At 47.6% G+C, this 17964-nt stretch overlaps 7 protein-coding genes across 7 annotated transcripts; 4 read left to right on the top strand and 3 right to left on the bottom strand.

The window, feature by feature from the left end:
* Nucleotides 1–79: 79 nt before the first annotated feature.
* On the bottom strand, nt 80–1303 carry FTJAE_6481 (salicylate hydroxylase; the record flags this gene model as incomplete). Its single annotated transcript, XM_037353098.1, has 1 exon — nt 80–1303. One exon carries the CDS (start codon nt 1301–1303, stop codon nt 80–82), a length of 1224 nt encoding a protein of 407 aa, XP_037206489.1.
* Nucleotides 1304–2111: 808 nt separating this feature from the next.
* On the top strand, nt 2112–2789 carry FTJAE_6480 (uncharacterized protein; the record flags this gene model as incomplete). The annotated part of the gene is made up of 1 exon (XM_037353097.1): nt 2112–2789. The coding sequence occupies one exon, from the start codon at nt 2112–2114 to the stop codon at nt 2787–2789; it is 678 nt and encodes a 225-aa protein (XP_037206488.1).
* Nucleotides 2790–5215: 2426 nt separating this feature from the next.
* Nucleotides 5216–8839, bottom strand: FTJAE_6479 (uncharacterized protein; the record flags this gene model as incomplete). Its single annotated transcript, XM_037353095.1, has 7 exons — nt 5216–5485; nt 5541–5912; nt 5967–6446; nt 6582–6716; nt 6786–7235; nt 7311–8683; nt 8734–8839. The coding sequence occupies 7 exons, from the start codon at nt 8837–8839 to the stop codon at nt 5216–5218; spliced, it is 3186 nt and encodes a 1061-aa protein (XP_037206487.1).
* Nucleotides 8840–9493: 654 nt separating this feature from the next.
* On the top strand, nt 9494–10069 carry FTJAE_6478 (uncharacterized protein; the record flags this gene model as incomplete). The annotated part of the gene is made up of 1 exon (XM_037353094.1): nt 9494–10069. One exon carries the CDS (start codon nt 9494–9496, stop codon nt 10067–10069), a length of 576 nt encoding a protein of 191 aa, XP_037206486.1.
* Nucleotides 10070–11475: 1406 nt separating this feature from the next.
* FTJAE_6477 (uncharacterized protein) lies at nt 11476–13627 on the top strand (the record flags this gene model as incomplete). Its single annotated transcript, XM_037353093.1, has 2 exons — nt 11476–11569; nt 11664–13627. The coding sequence occupies 2 exons, from the start codon at nt 11476–11478 to the stop codon at nt 13625–13627; spliced, it is 2058 nt and encodes a 685-aa protein (XP_037206485.1).
* A 1322-nt stretch (nt 13628–14949) lies between these two features.
* Nucleotides 14950–15399, top strand: FTJAE_6476 (uncharacterized protein; the record flags this gene model as incomplete). Its single annotated transcript, XM_037353092.1, has 1 exon — nt 14950–15399. The coding sequence occupies one exon, from the start codon at nt 14950–14952 to the stop codon at nt 15397–15399; it is 450 nt and encodes a 149-aa protein (XP_037206484.1).
* Nucleotides 15400–15743: 344 nt separating this feature from the next.
* On the bottom strand, nt 15744–17814 carry FTJAE_6475 (uncharacterized protein; the record flags this gene model as incomplete). Its single annotated transcript, XM_037353091.1, has 5 exons — nt 15744–16470; nt 16692–16822; nt 16886–17528; nt 17598–17701; nt 17773–17814. The coding sequence occupies 5 exons, from the start codon at nt 17812–17814 to the stop codon at nt 15744–15746; spliced, it is 1647 nt and encodes a 548-aa protein (XP_037206483.1).
* Nucleotides 17815–17964: the final 150 nt, after the last annotated feature.

Below are 17964 nucleotides of genomic sequence, written 5' to 3'. Positions count from 1 at the left end.
TTGACCCTAGTTCACTGCAGCAGCCTTTCCATAACACTAATTTGGCCCGATATGCACATCTCTCTCCAAACAACCTTTCCTAATTACCACCAACAAAGTCTCGCACCATCTGATCCAAATCAACCGAATACAACCAGTCAATATCAAACGGCTTAGTCTCAACATCAGCCTGCTTCGGCATCCTCCTCTTATTAATCTCATTATTCAACTCGATGATCTTATCAACACGCTCCTGTCTACCCTTCTGCCATCGTCCAAGAGTATCACTTAGACCCTCGCTGTTCTTCTCTTTCAACTGACCAAGTACCCCGGCGAAGGTGTATATATCCTCAAAAGCCTGGTTCACACCTTGGCCGGCGGTGGGGGGAATAGCGTGTGCTGCGTCGCCGAGAATAGCGACACGGCCGTGCTCAGCGCTGGAAGCCCAGGTCTCAAGCTTGGGGAGGAGATAAAACGGCCAGAGGTTGACTCTATCAGGAGAGATCACTGAGGTTGAGTTTGCGACGATGGCGGGGAAGTCTTCCTTGCCTTCGCGGAGAAAATCAACGCACCATGTCTTATCAGAGTTCATAGCCTTCCAAGCATCACGGCCTGGATCTTCACCAACAAAAATCTTTTGCTTTCCGATGAGAACCTCAGAGCCATCAGCTAACTGCGGCGCAATGACGAAAGCACCGCGCTTGTCGTGCATGAAAGTAGCTGGTAGCTTGTACTCATTGCTCTCCAACTTGAGCTGCTTCGCGGGAACAGCAGCTGTGACGCCGATCATGTTTGTGAACTTTGGTTCCAAGTCTGGGTGAAGATACTCCCTGACACGAGAGTGAATTCCATCAGCTCCAACGAGAAGACCAGCAGTCTCTTCACTCCCATCCGTAAAGCGCCACGTGACGCTATCCTCCGTCTCACTCACAATACTCTCAAACTTTCTCCCATACTCAACCTTGATACCCGCTTCCTTAACAAGATCAAGAAGAACATTAATGAGCTCAAAGCGATAAACACGAATACCAGAGTATCCGTATTTCTCCTGATTGCCAAACTCAAAGACGTCAACGAGTTTATCGTCTTGGGAGTAAAAGTACAAGTCCTGGAATTTGTAGGACTTGGGGAGCATGCGTTCAAAGACGCCGAGCTTATCTAGGGCACGCAGGGAGTTGGGGGATAGCATGATTGCGCCGCCGATGTCGAGGGGGGCGCTTTGCTGTTCGTAGGTGGTGGATTGGATACCTTGCTGGTGCAGTGCGAGGGCTAGGGCGAGACCTGAGAGGCCTGCTCCGATGATGGCGACTTGTGGGGATGACATGTTGATATTGGATAAGGGAAGGGGTTGGATTTGGAGTTGAAGATATATAAAGTGTAGTTCTTTAATGTTCTAAAAGTGGGTACAAGTGAGATGTGAATGTTGGTATGAATGATGAGTTTCTGATGCATCACCACCTCGTCCATGACCTCCTATATATACACAACCACTCAGCCACCCTTCCTCCCAATCCTCCCACCATTTTCTGAACATGTCGCCATCATCCTACGGTGATTTCCTGCCGGCGTCGGTCTTTTGCCAAAAATCTCTTCATTTCTCACACAATCGTGCCGCCCTCATCCGTCTCAACCAATCATCTTGACCAAAACCCCTCTTCTATCGGCCGAGTCATTCCATCCGGCCGATATCTTTTCCTTCTCGGCCGCCAACAGTCAGCACTCCCTCTGTCTTAGGCTAGTACACTCTCTAAATCATCTTCTATAGGCTAGGTCGCTTGTTTTTGCGCCCGTTGTAATGCTCGGACTCGTTAGTGCTGATTTCTAAGCTGCGGCGCGGTTTTCGCACAGCCGGTTTACTTGCCCGGCCGAGACGTCGGGGCCGATGGACTCGGCCGGAAGCGATGGAAGGGTTTTGCTATAAAGACTCAGGATGTGACAGCGGTAGGTTTTGTTGCATCAATCACTCGCATACGCCCTCAATACCTCCAACACCTTTTCCAAACCTTCTAAGTACTTTCAAGTTAAACACTCAGCCTTGTACTCTGAGGCCCTTCTCACCCTCATCTCACTTGGCATCTGTGATCTACCCCACTCAATACCAACTACCTCTCCTCCACCAAAACCCCTCCAAAATGCACTTCCTATTCATTGGCGGAACAGGCCGCAATGGCTCTTTAGCCGTCCAAGAGGCTCTATCGCGAGGCCATACAGTCACTGCCCTTGTCCGCAACACAAACTCCGCCAAACTCGCCTCTCACCCCAACATCACCCTCGTCCAGGGAACACCAACTTCAGAGTCCGACATCCTCAAGGCTCTTACAACACCTCAGGCTCCGCAAGTAGTCATCTCAGCTCTTGCACAGATCAGAGTCACAGAGTCCCCCTTCGCAGCTCTTCACCCTGATACTACACCTGATTTCATGGCTGTAAGCATGCGCGCTCTTCTCGCGGCTATTTCTCAAGCAAAGATCTCCCCTAAAATCGTGGTAAACTCAGCTCAAGGCGCTGGGTCGTCGTGGCGCTCTATGAATCTCCCTGGCAAGATGATCTTTAGCCACGGAAGTATGGGGATTGGCCTCAAGGATCATAACGAGGTTGACCTTCTGGTCAGAGAGAGTGGACTGACTTTTGTTCTTTCTCGCCCTGTTATGCTTGGAGAGGGCGAAGCCCAGCCTGTCAAAGTTTGGCCCGATGATGGAAAGGGCTGTGCTTGGATGCCCAAGATTACCAGGGGGAGTGTTGGGAAGTGGCTTGTTGATGCAGCTGAAAGCAGCGAGTGGGACGGACAATCTCCTGTCCTTAGCAACTAGGATGTTCCGAGGTACATTGGTTAGTTAGACGCTATTTTTAGAGTTAGAATTCATATTCCGTTTTATATACAGGTCTTGCTTTAAACCTTAGACACTTTTATTTGAGCCCTGAAGCTCCCATCACTTAGCGCAAAACACCGTAAAAGCATTCCCCAGGGAGCAAGGCAATATCAGACCTTGATACAGGATCTCAAGATAAGCCCAGCAAAAGGTATTCTGAACTCAGCGAAAGGTATCTCAAACTCAGGTTCACTTACCTAAGTATCTTTATAATTTAGAATCAAGTTCCTAATCTTCTTTCGTCCCCTAGGCATTTAGTAGATAATCACTATTCCTTTGCCCTGACAAGCTGGCTTTTATAATAGCGACTTGGTCTGGCAAAGCCAGCTGGTGTCTTTTCCACCAGACAAACCTCTTCATAGCCCTCACGTTCTTCCGCATCTATAAGTCTCATTCCCGCAAGTTCCTCGTTCTTTAGCAGCATAGGCCCTTCCCCTATCTTCGTCTTCACCCACTGTTCCCAGGTCTTGATCGTGAGCTTCTCGTCAGGCACCCATTCTGCACTACTGCCCCAAGTTGCAGGCAGCCTCGCGTATGTGTTTAGTAACCTCCATGGCCGCCCGGAAGCCAATGGGTATATCCACTTCTTGAGTCATGTACGCCGCCCCGTCATTCAAACGCATATAAACGAGCGATAACTTCCAAAACCGACCTTGCGATGCCCCCTCAACTTCGTATTTAGTAGTGGGAAAAGCCCAAGTCGTAGTCCGACCTCTTTTTATATGACAACGCAGTAATGTGGTGTAAATATTTCGCCTGTAGCAGCCCATCGGCGCCACTGATCCCAAGACAGTGATGTCTGCCCCAGCGGTATCTGGCAGCTCAACTACCCGCTGCAGCGCTGGGATGATCGACTTCCAGACAGACGTCTCATCCTGGTGTCTCTCTGGACACGGTGTTTTGTGCTGCGTGCCCACGCAATCAACGTGCAGACGCTGCATATTCGGCAGCGCGATGGGATGAAAGCATCCATCTGAGTCCCAAGTGCCAAACAATGCATCGCACAAACAACTCATATCGATATGCACGTGCTGCATTCGTGGCAGCAGGGGCCGCAGATCCTCGCAAAGATGAGGTTTAGGTCCGTTGAGGTCGTAATTGATGTTATCCGATGTACCTAACGCAAGCTCCAGGCTTGTGCAACTTGACAGGATTCTCCTCAAAAGGGATGAAATGATCGGCATCTGGATGAAACAGAACGGGTCTCGGTGATGGCGCGCTAGAGAAAAGGACCTGAGACTGCTCATGTGCCGAATCGCCAGTTGAAGGAATAAATCGTGAGTGTCGGTATGAAAACCTCCTGGTGTTTCAGGTGGGCGATTTATGTAGAGAGTCAAAGACCGTGTTAAAGAAATGGCCCATTGGTCATGGCATGCTATGAAGAGATCTATTCGAGGGCCGACAAAGAACACGAGGTCTTTGTAGAGTAAGCGAATAGCAACATTGTGCCATTCCCTGTTGACGAGAAGACAAGAATGAACGGTAGATCTCTGGTCGCAAGGGCTAATATTCTCAAACACCTTGGTGAGAAGTTCGAGAGGGAGTGTATTGGCCATTGGATAGAGGAAATCGTCAATAGAATTGTAGTATTGAAGAGAAGCAGAAGAATAGAATAAGTAATTGGAGGCATTTATCGTGCAGCATCCATTGGTCACTATCCTATTAGCAGGGGCGGATAATGCCCCAGTCAACGAACGTGGCTGAGTCAGGCCGACGGCCGAGCTTTTATTCACTGTCCAACACTGAGTAAAATGGCCAAATTACGTATATGATCTCATTATAGTAGTTTTTAAAACAGGAGCAGTTTATAAGTAACTTATATAGTTTTCAGGAGAATCAGCGAGAAGATAAACTGTCCTTAAGAAGTAATAAGATTCAAGAGCTTAGAAGAAGATACTAAAACAAACTTACTAAAGTCCCTAATAAGGATTATTATAATATAGCTAGCTATATTACTAGCTTTAATAGTATAATATATACTATCCCTTTAAGAATTAACTAAAATAGAAAAATATTACTAAATTATTAACTCAAATACTAAAGTTTTTAAAAAAAAAACCAAAGTAAAGCTATAATAAAATTAAGCTATTTAATATAAAATAGCTATATTTAATTAATTTAAAGATATTAATAGATATCTTTATTAATAATAATTAAAGGAAAGTAATCTTAGTAAGAGTTTAAATATTAGATAATAGTATTAAGTTTAGGGAAGTAGTAAGAATATTAAGATATTTTCTTCAGTCCTTGCTTGACTAAAGGAAGTCTATAGTAAATATAAATACAAAATTAAGGTCCTTGGCTTGCTTTCGCAATTTGAGCCAAACAGCTATACTAAAAACAGTTCCCATGCCGGATTTGTTGCCTTACTGTCGACCCTCGTCTTCTGAAACAGTGATAGGGCCAGCGGCTTCGACGACGTTTGCATATTGAGGCCACCATTTCATCGTCACCCATATGCCAACGCACTCATCACTAAACTCCGAACTCTCGCCCAAGCTTTCCCGTGAAACTGTCCTGCTACTTTCAAGATGGTTGAAATCGAAGACTTGGTAATCTGCTGGGTCCTTCTGACGTGGTTGGTCGGACAGACCTGAAGGTGACAGGGAGTTTACTCTGCCGGTGCTTGTATAGAACTAACGGTTGGTAAGAATCCTTAAATATCATGCTGAATAAACGTGACCTGCTTACCACTACTTCACTTTTCTCTTTCCAAAGTTGTACATCCATGCAGGTTATCCATTCACCGCAGTCAACACTGAAAGAAGCTTTGACACCATATGCGGATCCTGCAGTCCTGGATATCTGGCCGGCACCGTAGTCGAAGATGAAGCCAGAGAGCTTTCCAGAGCTGGGGCAAAAGACAGCATGAATTCGCGAGACTGTGCATAAGTTGCCTTGTTCGTCCTCGACCTGCCAAGTCAGTTTGTCTGGAGCGCGACTGTTTGGCCACATGTGCATCATGCTGTTCAAAGTCAGAGAAGTCTCAGGGAAGTGCTCTGACGGTTCTGTGAGAACAGAAGTGTAATCGCACTCGCGATTGAAAATCCAGGCTAGGCCCATCTTTTAGAATGTTAGCATCGATTCCGACGTTTTTCTTGACCGTGGTGTCCTTACCAGTCGCTCGTAGGGATTCTCTGTAAACGAGTACGGGAGCATCTCTTGTTTGTCGCCAAGGACAATCTCCATGTCCCTCTGTCCAAGCCCTGTTTTATTGATCTTGATTCCAGTGATTCTCCCTGCATTCTCTCTGGAAGTGTTACCAGGCAAAGATCCTTGCTCTTGCCAGAAGGTGAATTGGCATATCCTTTCGCCTTTATTCAGAGAAAGGTAGCCAATTTCACAATACCACTGGCCAACGTAAACAGGATGTGATGAGCCCCAGAACTCGAAGCAGAGTCCGGCAACGTGATCAGACTCCCGTGTTCGACCTGGTAGACCTTTTGACACACCTATGCGCCGTACTCCGAATAGCATGACTGAGGTAAAGCAGCCCTCAGAGCGCCGAAGAGAACTAGGTGCCTTTTCCACAGTACCTTCATCCATTTGGAAACTATGCAGATTACTGTGTTCCGCGCTGGTAGTTGTGAGGGGTACCTTCGAGGGATTAGCAGCCAAATGAGTCTTATACTGCACACCTAGTGACTGTAGGACCCCTGAACGCAGCTATAATGGTTGTTGACTGATCAGTCATGTGAATAGAAAAAGGCTCAAACCAAAAGTGCTGCCTACCTGAACTCTGGCAAGTATTGCGGAAATGGGCATCCCGACAGGCGGGATAATTGTTTGCAATGAATGCGCGACTTCGTCGACTGAGGATAAACACGTCCTTCGGAATTCCAAAGTCCGGTCATAGCTGGTCATTAGCTATGATATGCGACAGTTAGATTAGTTTTCATTCCTTAGTTAGCTGGTAAAAGTTGTTAAAAACTATACCTTGATGACACTGATGTTCTCAGTCTCTGAGGACGAGTCCGGCGCGACTTCCAGTGAAACAATTCTCTCGCCCCCTGGTCCATCTATAGAAAACGATTGCTCAATACAAGCAGACCGATCGCCTGCAGTACTTATGACCATCCTCGTACCGTAACTCTTGGTACGACCATCTATATAGGAAAAGGTAAACCCTCTGAAGGATCCGTGCTGGTCATCGTGTAAAGCAGTGATTCGACTGAGACGCGAAATAAAGGCTCCCCCGGGGCCCCCAAAGTCCATATTTAAAAAGTATGGCGGGGCGACTGTCTGCTGATCTTTGGGTGTAGAGGGATGAATGACTCCAGACACGGAGGCGTCTGGCTCGTTGGGATGCCAGAGCCCAGACAGCGAACCTGGCACTTTCGTTGCAGCAACTTGCATGTCTGTGCCTTGGATGCCTTCTTCAAGGACCTGAAGTGATACAATTTTGCATGCCTGAATGTCTCATTAACCTGATACTAGGTTGGAGAAGAGTCTCAAACTTACATCGAATCCGATTACTGCTCCACACAACTGGGAATCAATTTTTGGCTCCAAAATCGCGACACCAACACCGTCAGGAGGATCAGTAACAGTGCCTACACTTTTCCAAGCAATAGCACCAGTCCCGTTGTCGATGCGAAAACTAAGACCAACTATACCGCTTGCAGAGGCAGCGACCCGCAGCCCGGTCATGCGATGGTTGGGGCCGAGAGGTACATGAATTTCTGTCTGAGGTATGATGTAACCAACACTAGAAACCTCTTTAAAACTGTTGGTTTCGCTAGGCTCGAAGAGCCTGATACCAGAAATGTAATAATCCCCATCAAACAAGATGCGTGACAGGGATATCCTTGAGCCGATGTCCGCGTTTTGTGGTCGCAAGATGATGTATTGAAATCCAAAAGATCGTGCACCCATCTCACTGGGAAGATCATTATGAGCATCTTCTATTATCGGGGTCCGCACAAATTGCCCAAGCTCGTATCGTTGTGAAATCACATCCTGCTCCACGCTTTGGCGGTCTTGAAGACACAAATCCTGGTCAAGAAGTGGCATCAACGACCTTGCCACAACATCGAGGCATAGCCAAATTCGGCGGCGGTTGCGCATGTGGCCAGTTTCCGATTCGTCGCGTAGATTACACTTCAAGTCAAAGTAAAGCCTTCGCCAATTGAGCTTGGAGTTTGACTGTAGGTAAAGCTCGTGATCGAACGGAAAGAAGCCCATCTCTCTGTCAGCTGAAAAGCGGCTTTTCCAGAAACACTGCGGAAGGTGGTCGGGGCTAGTCATCCTCGATACAAACTTTGATGAAAGTCGCAAGTTGCAAAGGTCTGTTGAATCCACCATGGTGATTACCAAATGCACAATTTCAGGCGACAGCCTTGCGAATATATCCTCAGAAACCTGAAAGTCAGATGTGGTATGAAGCAGTTCGGAAACATCTTTGGTTGTCTGGGTTACAGACCCAAGAGCGAGCGTGGTAGGATCGGCCAGGATAAAGTTCCGGGACTCAGGCAGACTCAACGGTGACTTCCAGAATTTGAGGGCACCACCAAAGTCATGGCTCGGACAGGGAACTTTGAAGCGGTCATATGGTAGACAGTTGAGCAGGCGGAATAAAAGTTCTGCGATACGTTGCGGCTCAGCCTGGCTATATTTGGACAAGGAAACCTTTTGTTGTAACAGCTGCCAGCAGGCTTCGTGAAAGGCAAATGTCCATATCCTAGTCGTTGGTGAATAGTTCAAGTAGTGCCATGCCAATTGATGTTCCGGACTCATATAAGATGTATCATGGTCGCTGCTAGCCAAAAGAGCACTTCCATCGGAATAGCCGACACCGGTGAGGGTGACTGTTGACAATCCTCCGTGAGACGTGACTGTGATAGAATAAGCATCTGGAACGACCGGAGCAAGACCTTGCACTAACCTGCGCGGATTTCTTGCTTCCAATCGAGTCGCTTAGGAGGGTTACCTGGTAGCGAGGATGGGCATGGCACAAGGATGACTCCACAGAGAACACAGAACTCGTGCATGATTAGCTCAAAATGGTATTATCCACCACCTCGTTCTGGAGACCTTCTAGGTTCCAGTTTCTGTCGGTACCGGTCGCAATATGAGATGAAGGCAAAAGGATAAGAACAAATTGCTGGAAGTTGTTGGTAGGTAGGTAGTCAGTGAATGTGAAGTTGACTGGCTGCCTGGCAGAAAGTTGTGGGCCAGGGGTAGTAATGCCTTAGGCATAAGCGCACTATGGTCGGGCCGAGCGAGCAGCGCTTATGAACCCCACTCAGTCCTAATTTAATCCACTAATCTACTCCGTACGGCCCTGAACGAACCGCCATTGTACCTAAAGTTGGCAACAAGCTGGCGTGTCGCCGGCCAATATGGTCTCATAGGCGCGCGGCTGTTTTCTTCAGTGGAAGGTAATTTGAAGTTCGTTTCTGCGGCCAATAATGACAATGGAACCTTTGGCTCGATGGCGGCTAAAGGGTTTCAGGTCATCTCTGTAGATGGCCGGGACATGCTTACCTTTGAGCCAGGTATAAGAGTCAATGATTCCCGCCTTGAAATTGGATATCCAGGCAAAAAATCAGTAAACTACATATATTCTCTCTTGCAAGCATCTTTTCTGATTCCACTCAATTTCTTGGTATATTCTTCAACATCTATCCAACCACTCAAACAGCATGGCGGACGGGCAAGTTTTCAATTTCTACAACGTTGGCTTTGCTAGCGCCATTCTGATGGCGCAGAAGTCCACCTATGAGGAGCCCATCCAGATGCTCTGGAACACAATTCTCCAGTCTTGGTTCCCTGCTGTCGGAGCCCAAACAGCCTACAAGGTCGCCCCCAAAGCCGCAATCTTGGCAAACAATGATCAACCCGATGCAGTCGTTATTGAGGTTCGGCTGGTCGGAGCTGGCCTCGTCCGGGACTCTAGAATGCTCATGGAGTACCAGATTCTGATGGTTGAATGTAAGAGTTCAGAGCACGATAGCGACAGCGGATGGGCCTCGGCTGCAACCCAGCTCACCCATTATATGGAGCAAAACACCAATGGGTCTAGGAAGCTTTTCGGAGCTGTGGCTGTTGGAACCAAGGTGCAATTTTATGAATGGGAATACCGACGCAATCGCTCATCTCTGCGTCCCATTCACCCTGCACGACTGGACCTCGGTGATGCTGGGGATCGCCATACACTCGAGACCATGTTGGACCATGTTAGGACTCAGGGCTGGAATCTGGCACAACAGAGTACTTGAGCGTTTCTTTTCTTATATCATCAAGGAGGAAATCTTATTATCATTTGATATTGTATATATCCTTCTCTCAGCTGCAAATAGCTGCCTCGGGAATATCTAGACATAGCAGCCGTAACTGTATAATTTATGGCATAGACATAACATAGTTGGGATTATTTGTCGGAGGAAACAAACATAAAAAAGTGAAAGCTCTAAGTATCAATAATACTTTATTCTAACCACCCCCTATTGCCACTTGATATTTAGCTTTCTTAAGCCAAGACCTGCTTCGCGTGTCTTCTGATTGTCTAGTGAGCAGTGACCCTAGGCTAAGCCAGGGGTCACGGAGATCTACAGGCCATGATGTACGCGCTGTAAAAGTACCTCTTGGCGCTGGATTGTCAGCCGGACTTGTTGCATATTGTATTATGCTATATACATGATAGCTTGTCATATAATCTTCCTTTCCGCATCGAACAGGGAGGCTCGATTCCTAGCTACTCATGAACCCGACATAGTTGGCATTGAAAATGAGTTCATCGTATATCTTGCCTCATAGTAACATGATCATAACGCATGTCTGACGCTTGTGTAAAAGTGCCATCGAGAGGTCCAGGATAAGATCTCGACCTAGAGACACCGAATCGATGTGGTTTCATAGACGTCACAGCCTCCTAGGAAGTTCAAAGAGTGAGGGGTTTCAATTCATGTCTCTTGACCAACTCCCAACCCGGATCAGGATGAGTAAAGCGGAAGAGCTCAACCTTTGTTGCTTAGCGAATGGGGTCAGCTACGATTATCTTCTAATAGTTTGGGATATGTAGTAACCAGATTCTTTACCTCGTCACTTTTCCTACTCCGAGGTCCCCTTCGGTATCGTCGGAATCGTCAAAGCCATTGGACCCTTACAGGACTCGCCTAACAATCCCTGTATCCACAAGGCAAACGGCTTGATCCCAGCACGATTCTGACAGGGGCAAAGAGATCCACTGTCTACAAGTCGCTATCTCGTAACATCAAATTATGCTTGACGATCCCTTCAAATTTAAAGTGGTTGTTATCCGCCGATATTAAAATTTGGCAGATTAATCCAGTATACATTATCCTTTACATTGCAGGTATTGACATGCCAACTTCGACATTGTCAAAATTTAAGCTTGTCTCTCGCTTAACTTTTAAGATTGCTTGTTCGCTTCTGACAGTTTAAAGCCGCTAGTTCTAAACTATTGAACAGACTATTGATTCTCATTAAAGAAAAGGATTAAGAGCTGAAAAGCACGGGCAATGCTAAGGAGCGTACCACTATGAAGATTGTTCCCGTTCTATTTTTTGTTTTCTTTTCCTTCTTCATCTGCTTTTAGGCTGCTGCTTTGTACTTCTCTCCAGTCGTTACAACGGCGCTCGTGACAAGTCTCTCGTTAAACACCATGCATCTCAAAGGAATCTCGTCGATGGCTTTGAGCTTGTTGGTGGCGCAGTCGGTCATCGCAAGCCCGTGTAAACCGGTAGCCTCCCGTGCCAGTAAGTTCAAGCCATTATTGAGTTGGCTGAGCTAGTGCCAAGCCACTGGGAATAACTTCATTGTCAGCTGAACTGTCTTACTAACTGCGATTAGGCTCATCTATCTTGAGTTTTATGATATCTATCTCTGCACCGTCCTCTACAGGCTCCGAGACACTTGTTCTGGAGACAACGTCGACCGAGAGCGAGACGGCTACTACCGTGGAAACAAGTGTCGCAAGTGCTATTACAACCACTGCATTTACCATCGATACAGCCACTAGCAGCGCAAAGTCATCTACAAAGACTGAAGCTTCTTCGAATGCGATCGGGACAAGTGCCATCGCCACTGAGGCCACGACTGTAGCTGAGGGCAGTACTTCTATGGCTGACGGCACTACAACTATCGTTGTCTCTTCAACTGCTGAAAGCGCTACCACCACCGATACAACGGAGACCGAGGCAATCACTGAGTCTTCAACTGCTATCGACACCGCCGCAACTACGGCAAAGACGACAACTAGGACTGAAACCACTACTAGTGCAGTTGGTGCAACCAGTACCTCGGCTGAAACATCAGCTACAACTACAGATGGTACAACAGTTGCTGTCAAGGAGAGCACAGCACAAACATCTGAGGGTGTTACAATAACAACTGTGACCAAGGATACAGCTACGTCTATCTCTGTGGACAGCACGGCAACAACTGCTGAGGGTTCAACAACCACTGATAGCGTCACATCTTCGGAGGGCAGTACAACAACTCAAGCAACAGACTATACTACATCAATACCCAGTAGCGACACTACGACAAGCGGTGAAAGTGTCACTACTATTACAACTTCGTCCGAGGGTGTTGCTACAACAACATCTGGAGACAATACGAGCCGCAACCAAGACACTACGACTACTATCGCGACTACATCTAAGAGTGGTGCTTCACCTACCACGACTTCATCGGAGCATAGCACTACAATGACTGATGCTAGTACGACAACAGGATCTGGTGAGACTACCCTTCTTATCACTACTTCATCCGAAGACGGCAGTACAACGGCCAAGGATAGTACTTCTGCGATCCCAACATCGGAAGGCAGTACTGTAACATCTGGAGACATCACTACCGCTGTCACGATGTCATCTGGAGGCAGAACTACATCATCCGAGGACAGCACTACCACTGTAGCAACTTCAGCAAAAGCCAGCACTGAAACATCTGGACTGGGTACAACAACTTCTGGTGACAGCACTACCGTCACTGTGACTTCATCAAAGGAGACCAGTGCTACAACTGATGGAACGACTACTACCACTGCTGCTGCGGAGGACAGTACTACAACTTCTGTAGAAAGCACAACAACAGCCGAACAGAGCACAACGGCTAAAGAGAGCACGACAACGGCTGAACAGAGTACTACAACGACAGATGAGACTACTACCACGACTTTTGAGACAACTACCGCAGCGGGCACCACCACCACTGGCTGTCCTCCTCCAACCACCGTCCTCGCAAACCCAACACCTCTATTCACCTCAGGAGATTTCCACATGGATGAATACGACACCGTTCACCTCCCTTTCCCAGTCGGCATATACGGCCACCTCTCAAACACAGTCTATGTTAGTACAATCGGCATGTTAACCCTCGTAGCTCCAGACAACTTCTACGAGGGTAACTACGAGCTTCCCTTTACTACATACTACCCATCAGTGGCTATCTTTCCATACTGGATTGAGTATATGTATATGATGTCCGATGTCTGCAACTCAGGCATCTCGTACGAGGTTCATCAGACGTCTAGGGGGCAGACGTTCACTGCTGAGTACACCATGGGTGCGCTACGCGATGATGGTTCTACAGACACGGTTCACTTCACCGTTAGCTTGTATAAAGATCATCCTGGGTTGGTGAGATTCGTGTACTACCGCACTTATACTGTTGACCACCCGACTGTTGGTGTCCAAGCTGGTGACGACTCTTACTCGCAGTACTCTTTTGGCATGGCGATACCAGAAAACTCCTACGTCGAGATTGATACGAGCAGTGGGGATGCTTTCACGACTAGTGGCCAGCTGTGATGAGAATACGGAGCGTTCAAATACGTAGACAACAGCACTATAGAATAATTAGAATAGAATCTATATATAATATGGTAGATCGCATGAGGTCCCACCATTGTATTTTCAGATCTCAGAGTCCCGAGTTTTCGACCCTACCCAGCCTCAATGCTATACGACGTTTGCGTCTCATTGCCTTCCTGTTTTGTAGCAGAACAAGTTCCCATCAACATGGCATAAAGGTCATCTGATCTAAAGATATCGGCATTGCTCAGTACAGCAGCGGCCGACTACAAGGTATCACAGATATAAGCCCTGTCTCTCAGTCTGCAGGATCATCAGTATTAGCCCGAGGGCCCGTTCTGTCTCGGCTGCCAGCCAATCGCCACTGTGAACCCTGTCAGTCAGCGGGAACTGTTGTGCGTTTCCGAATCGACCCTTTTCCGTATTTGGTATGGCAGGTTGGGTTACGATGCGAATCGTGCGCGTAGATAGAGATGCGTATCAAGCTTGTTTTTAGTTGTATCATTCATTGATGCTTTAAGCTTATGATATTTAAGCTTCATTCAACCTCTAGAGCAGCTTTGTCTATAGATTTCTAGATAATGTTGTGTCCGTTGCCAATCACCCTTCAAGCGTATTCTGACTGAATTGACTGATGGTTTATCACGTAGACTGGCAAGAATGGGAGTATTTGCTTCATATCCCGAGCTTATTTGCCGCTGATGATTAAATCGCTCCCGTACTGTCATCCAGACCTGATAAGTGTCAGATGCAAATACTACCTTCTCAATTGACTCAAACAAAACTCTTGGTCAGCAAAGAACTTCTGTTAGTTTTCGTTTAGTCCCCATTCTCCTCCCACCGAAGGATTCCTTGGCAACATAAATCCCATCAGCCTAGAATCAAACCCGCCACTAAAAAGCCAATCGTGAATAACCTCACGTTCGGCCCCCAACTTAGTCTCGATCAGTCGATACTTATCAAATACGATGGTTGCGAGCAAATGCAGGGTAACACAGTGAATGCAGAGGCGGGTTGACGTTGCTTCACCTTCCACTTTGGGTCTAGATCCTAGGCGAAAGGAGCACGGGGAGCAAAAGTGCCAGACTTATCGATGGACCGACTTCCGAAAATGTGTGAGGGAGCTTATTTTGGATATATCTTGCTAGGATCTTTTGATCGGGCTATCGCGTTGACTGTGGAGGTGGAGATATCGTTGTGTTGATCATGAAGATTCAAGTATAAAAGATCAATACTCTAGCCTTTGAATATCAGTTCCTCTCAACTCAAAACCATCAAACAAACCAATATCTTCTCCTCACAGCTCATCAACCGCCAAAATGAAGTTCCTCCCCCTCGCAGTCGCCCTCTTCGCAACCCTCACCGTCGCCGCCCCCTCCTCACCAAGCGACATCCAAGCCCGCGCCTGCGTCTGCAAGAAAGTCGGCGACGAGTGGATTTGCACGGGCACAAAGTGCTACGACAAAGTAAAGCGCGATCTCGTCCCCCGCCAGTGCTCATGCCACAAGATCGGCGACGAGTGGATCTGCACCGGTCCCAAGTGTCCCCGCGATCTTCCTGAGGAGAACAAGCTTGAGAAGAGACAGTGTTCGTGCCACAAGGTTGGAGATGAGTGGTTGTGCGGTGGTCCCAAGTGTCCGAGAAGTCTGCCGGCTGAGGAGAGTGGGTTGGAGAAGAGGCAGTGTTCTTGTAAGAAGGTTGCTGGGGAGTGGATTTGTAGTGGACGGAAGTGCCCTCGGGATTTGTCGCACCTTATGGGTGAGGAATAAGTTCTTGTTGGGTAATAATTTAGTGTCGAGTAAGTATCGTGTTTCTCGCATACGTTTTGTCTTGAGTCTGACACATTCCTAGACCCATTCATTATTGCCAAGCTGGAAACATCCGGTCGATCATCAGTGAAATCCACATGCGTAGTACTGGGGGCTTGGCAAGGACTAGTTAAGGTTCAATCAGATAGTATCGCATGAATATATGACTTGCAAACTGAAACTTATTCACTTGTCCTTGATATTACTAGCCAGGTGCAAGGCGTATCTAGCTCGTGAGACAATCACCACCACTACCAGCGAAGAACCGAGTAATCATTTGAGTCGTGTATTCTTCATCCCCGTTCCTATGTATGAATGATATCAAGGTCATGCTCTCTCTCTCCCCGTTTAACCTTCCAAGCCGCACTGTGATTTAACCGTACAAGCTCCATAACAAACTCACTAATCTCCTGAATATGCTCAATCTCCTCCATCGGAAGCCTATCAGAAGGAATTTTCCGTGTGATCTTGCTTATCGACGATAAGATATACAAATCGTTATCTGCTGAAGAACCGAGCGGGTGAATCAGGATGTTCATGAAGAGTGGCATCGCAGCCATAGGCGCATAGTGTGATACTATCCATAACGCGTCTTCTTCCCAGAGTTCCACTATCTGGTTCAAAATTCGGAAGATGGAACGACTTGCTTCGATGGAAAGATCAGCGCTGGATTCGACTACGCTGTGGAGATCATCTGGAAGATTCTCCTCGAAGTCGCCGCATTTCCGAACTAGTGTGTGGATGTTGATGATGGTGAAGAGGTAATCGAGCTGTAGATTTATGAAATATGCCCTTTCTTTCATCCGATCTCTCTCGGTCAAAGATGCAGGGAGTCCGAACACCAAATCTGATGAGATGGATAACCGCGGTCGATAGCTTGCACTGATTGATAAGCGCCATTCTTCAAGCTCATCGTCGAGCTGTCGAACATGGGCGAGGAGTTCGCCCTCCGTGTACTTGAAGGCTCGTGGAGAACATAGAATGTTGCTTGCGTTTTCCTTGATTCTCGCGAGGTTTGTATCTCGCGGGAGGCTGTGGTACCATAGTGTTTGATCTTCAGCATCACTCATATCGCAGTGATCTGAATTGAGTAGCGGCGGTTTATCTGTTCGTAGGGACATATCTTTGTCATAGCAGTAGCAGATCCAGAATAATCTCCGGATGTGCAGCCTTGTTTGGTCGTCGAATGTTGGAATGTGTTGGGGGAAGATTGCCGGTCGTGGCAGAGGGAAATGGCCGCCGAGTTCGCACACCATGCGACATGCGCTGGCGAAGCTGACTGCTGCCTCGCGGCATTGCCCTCTGGTCTTTTGACTTGCCCACTGCTTTCGTCAGCCTCGTTGACGATCTTGACGGTTCTATCACTCACCAGAAGAAGCGTTCCCTGCAAACTGTCCAAGCTAGTAATCCCACTCACAACACCCAACAACCTCGACGCCTCACTAACACATTCCCTCGGCTCAAAAGCAAACCCCAACAGCTGAGCATCAGTCGTCCTCACAACAAGAGCAATCATAGCCCAAAGACAAGCCTCAGCAGGCGCCCTCCTCCCCAAATCACCAACCCCCTCATCAAACGCCCTGCTCAACGTCCCCTCAAAGAGGCCTCTCTCCAAAAACGGAAAGATAACAGCTGTTTTGGACTTGAAAAATAACTCAACGACATGCGCGCAGATAGCCCTAGGGGGCAGAACCCTCGGCGTTTCAGAAAATGAAACAGAGCCAAGCGGCGGCGCAGGATTTCCGAAAATGTCGAAATTCTCGAGAAATACGCGCTCCCCTGCTCCGTCTGAGATCCACTGCCAGCCGCGATCTGAGAGAATACCTATTCCCTTGAAATACCAGTTTGTCCCGATGTGGCAGCGACATAATTTGTAAACGGCCTTGGAACGTATTGTTGGCGATACACCAATCGGACTTATCACCGGTTGGCGAGTGATTGGGGATGAAGCGAAACGAAGACTTGTTGGTTCAGACCATGGCGAGGGGCCTCCAATGGACATGTTTGTGCTATTCGTCAAAGCCGTTTGAAGCGCCTCCTCGAGCGTTTCCACGCGACGTGATAGTTCCTGGACGACATCGGAAGTAGTTCTGAAAGCGTCAGTCTGAAGCACCCAATGGAACGGTTCACCCCTTGGCAGTCACAAAAAACAAGCTTACCTTTTGTTTGGGTCCTTCTGGATCACTCTATCAAAGGTGCATGTGAGCCCCTGGCTGTCGCACCAGTCACACGGATCACCCTGCGTTTTGATCAGGCATTGAATCTATAGCAGAGTGTTAATATAATGGTCTGATGTCATCGGGAGGGAAACAAAACATGTTTTTTTTATCTTACCTTTCGCTTATAGCATGTGTCGCAGGCTCGTCGGGGAGGCATTGCGAGGGAGGGATGAAGTGTAATCGGAAAGACGGAAGTGAGATTGACGGAGAGGCGGGTTTCCGTGGGGCAGAAAATGCAAAATGTAATGCAGTGAAATGTAATGTGTTGGTGCTAGAGAGAACCTAGTGTGAGCGGTACAGTTGGCAC

This window comes from Fusarium tjaetaba, assembly GCF_013396195.1.
Source record: "Fusarium tjaetaba strain NRRL 66243 chromosome Unknown NRRL66243_c0000125, whole genome shotgun sequence".
NCBI classification, from domain to species: Eukaryota; Fungi; Ascomycota; class Sordariomycetes; order Hypocreales; family Nectriaceae; genus Fusarium; species Fusarium tjaetaba.
This window is presented reverse-complemented; position numbering and strand designations above follow the sequence as displayed.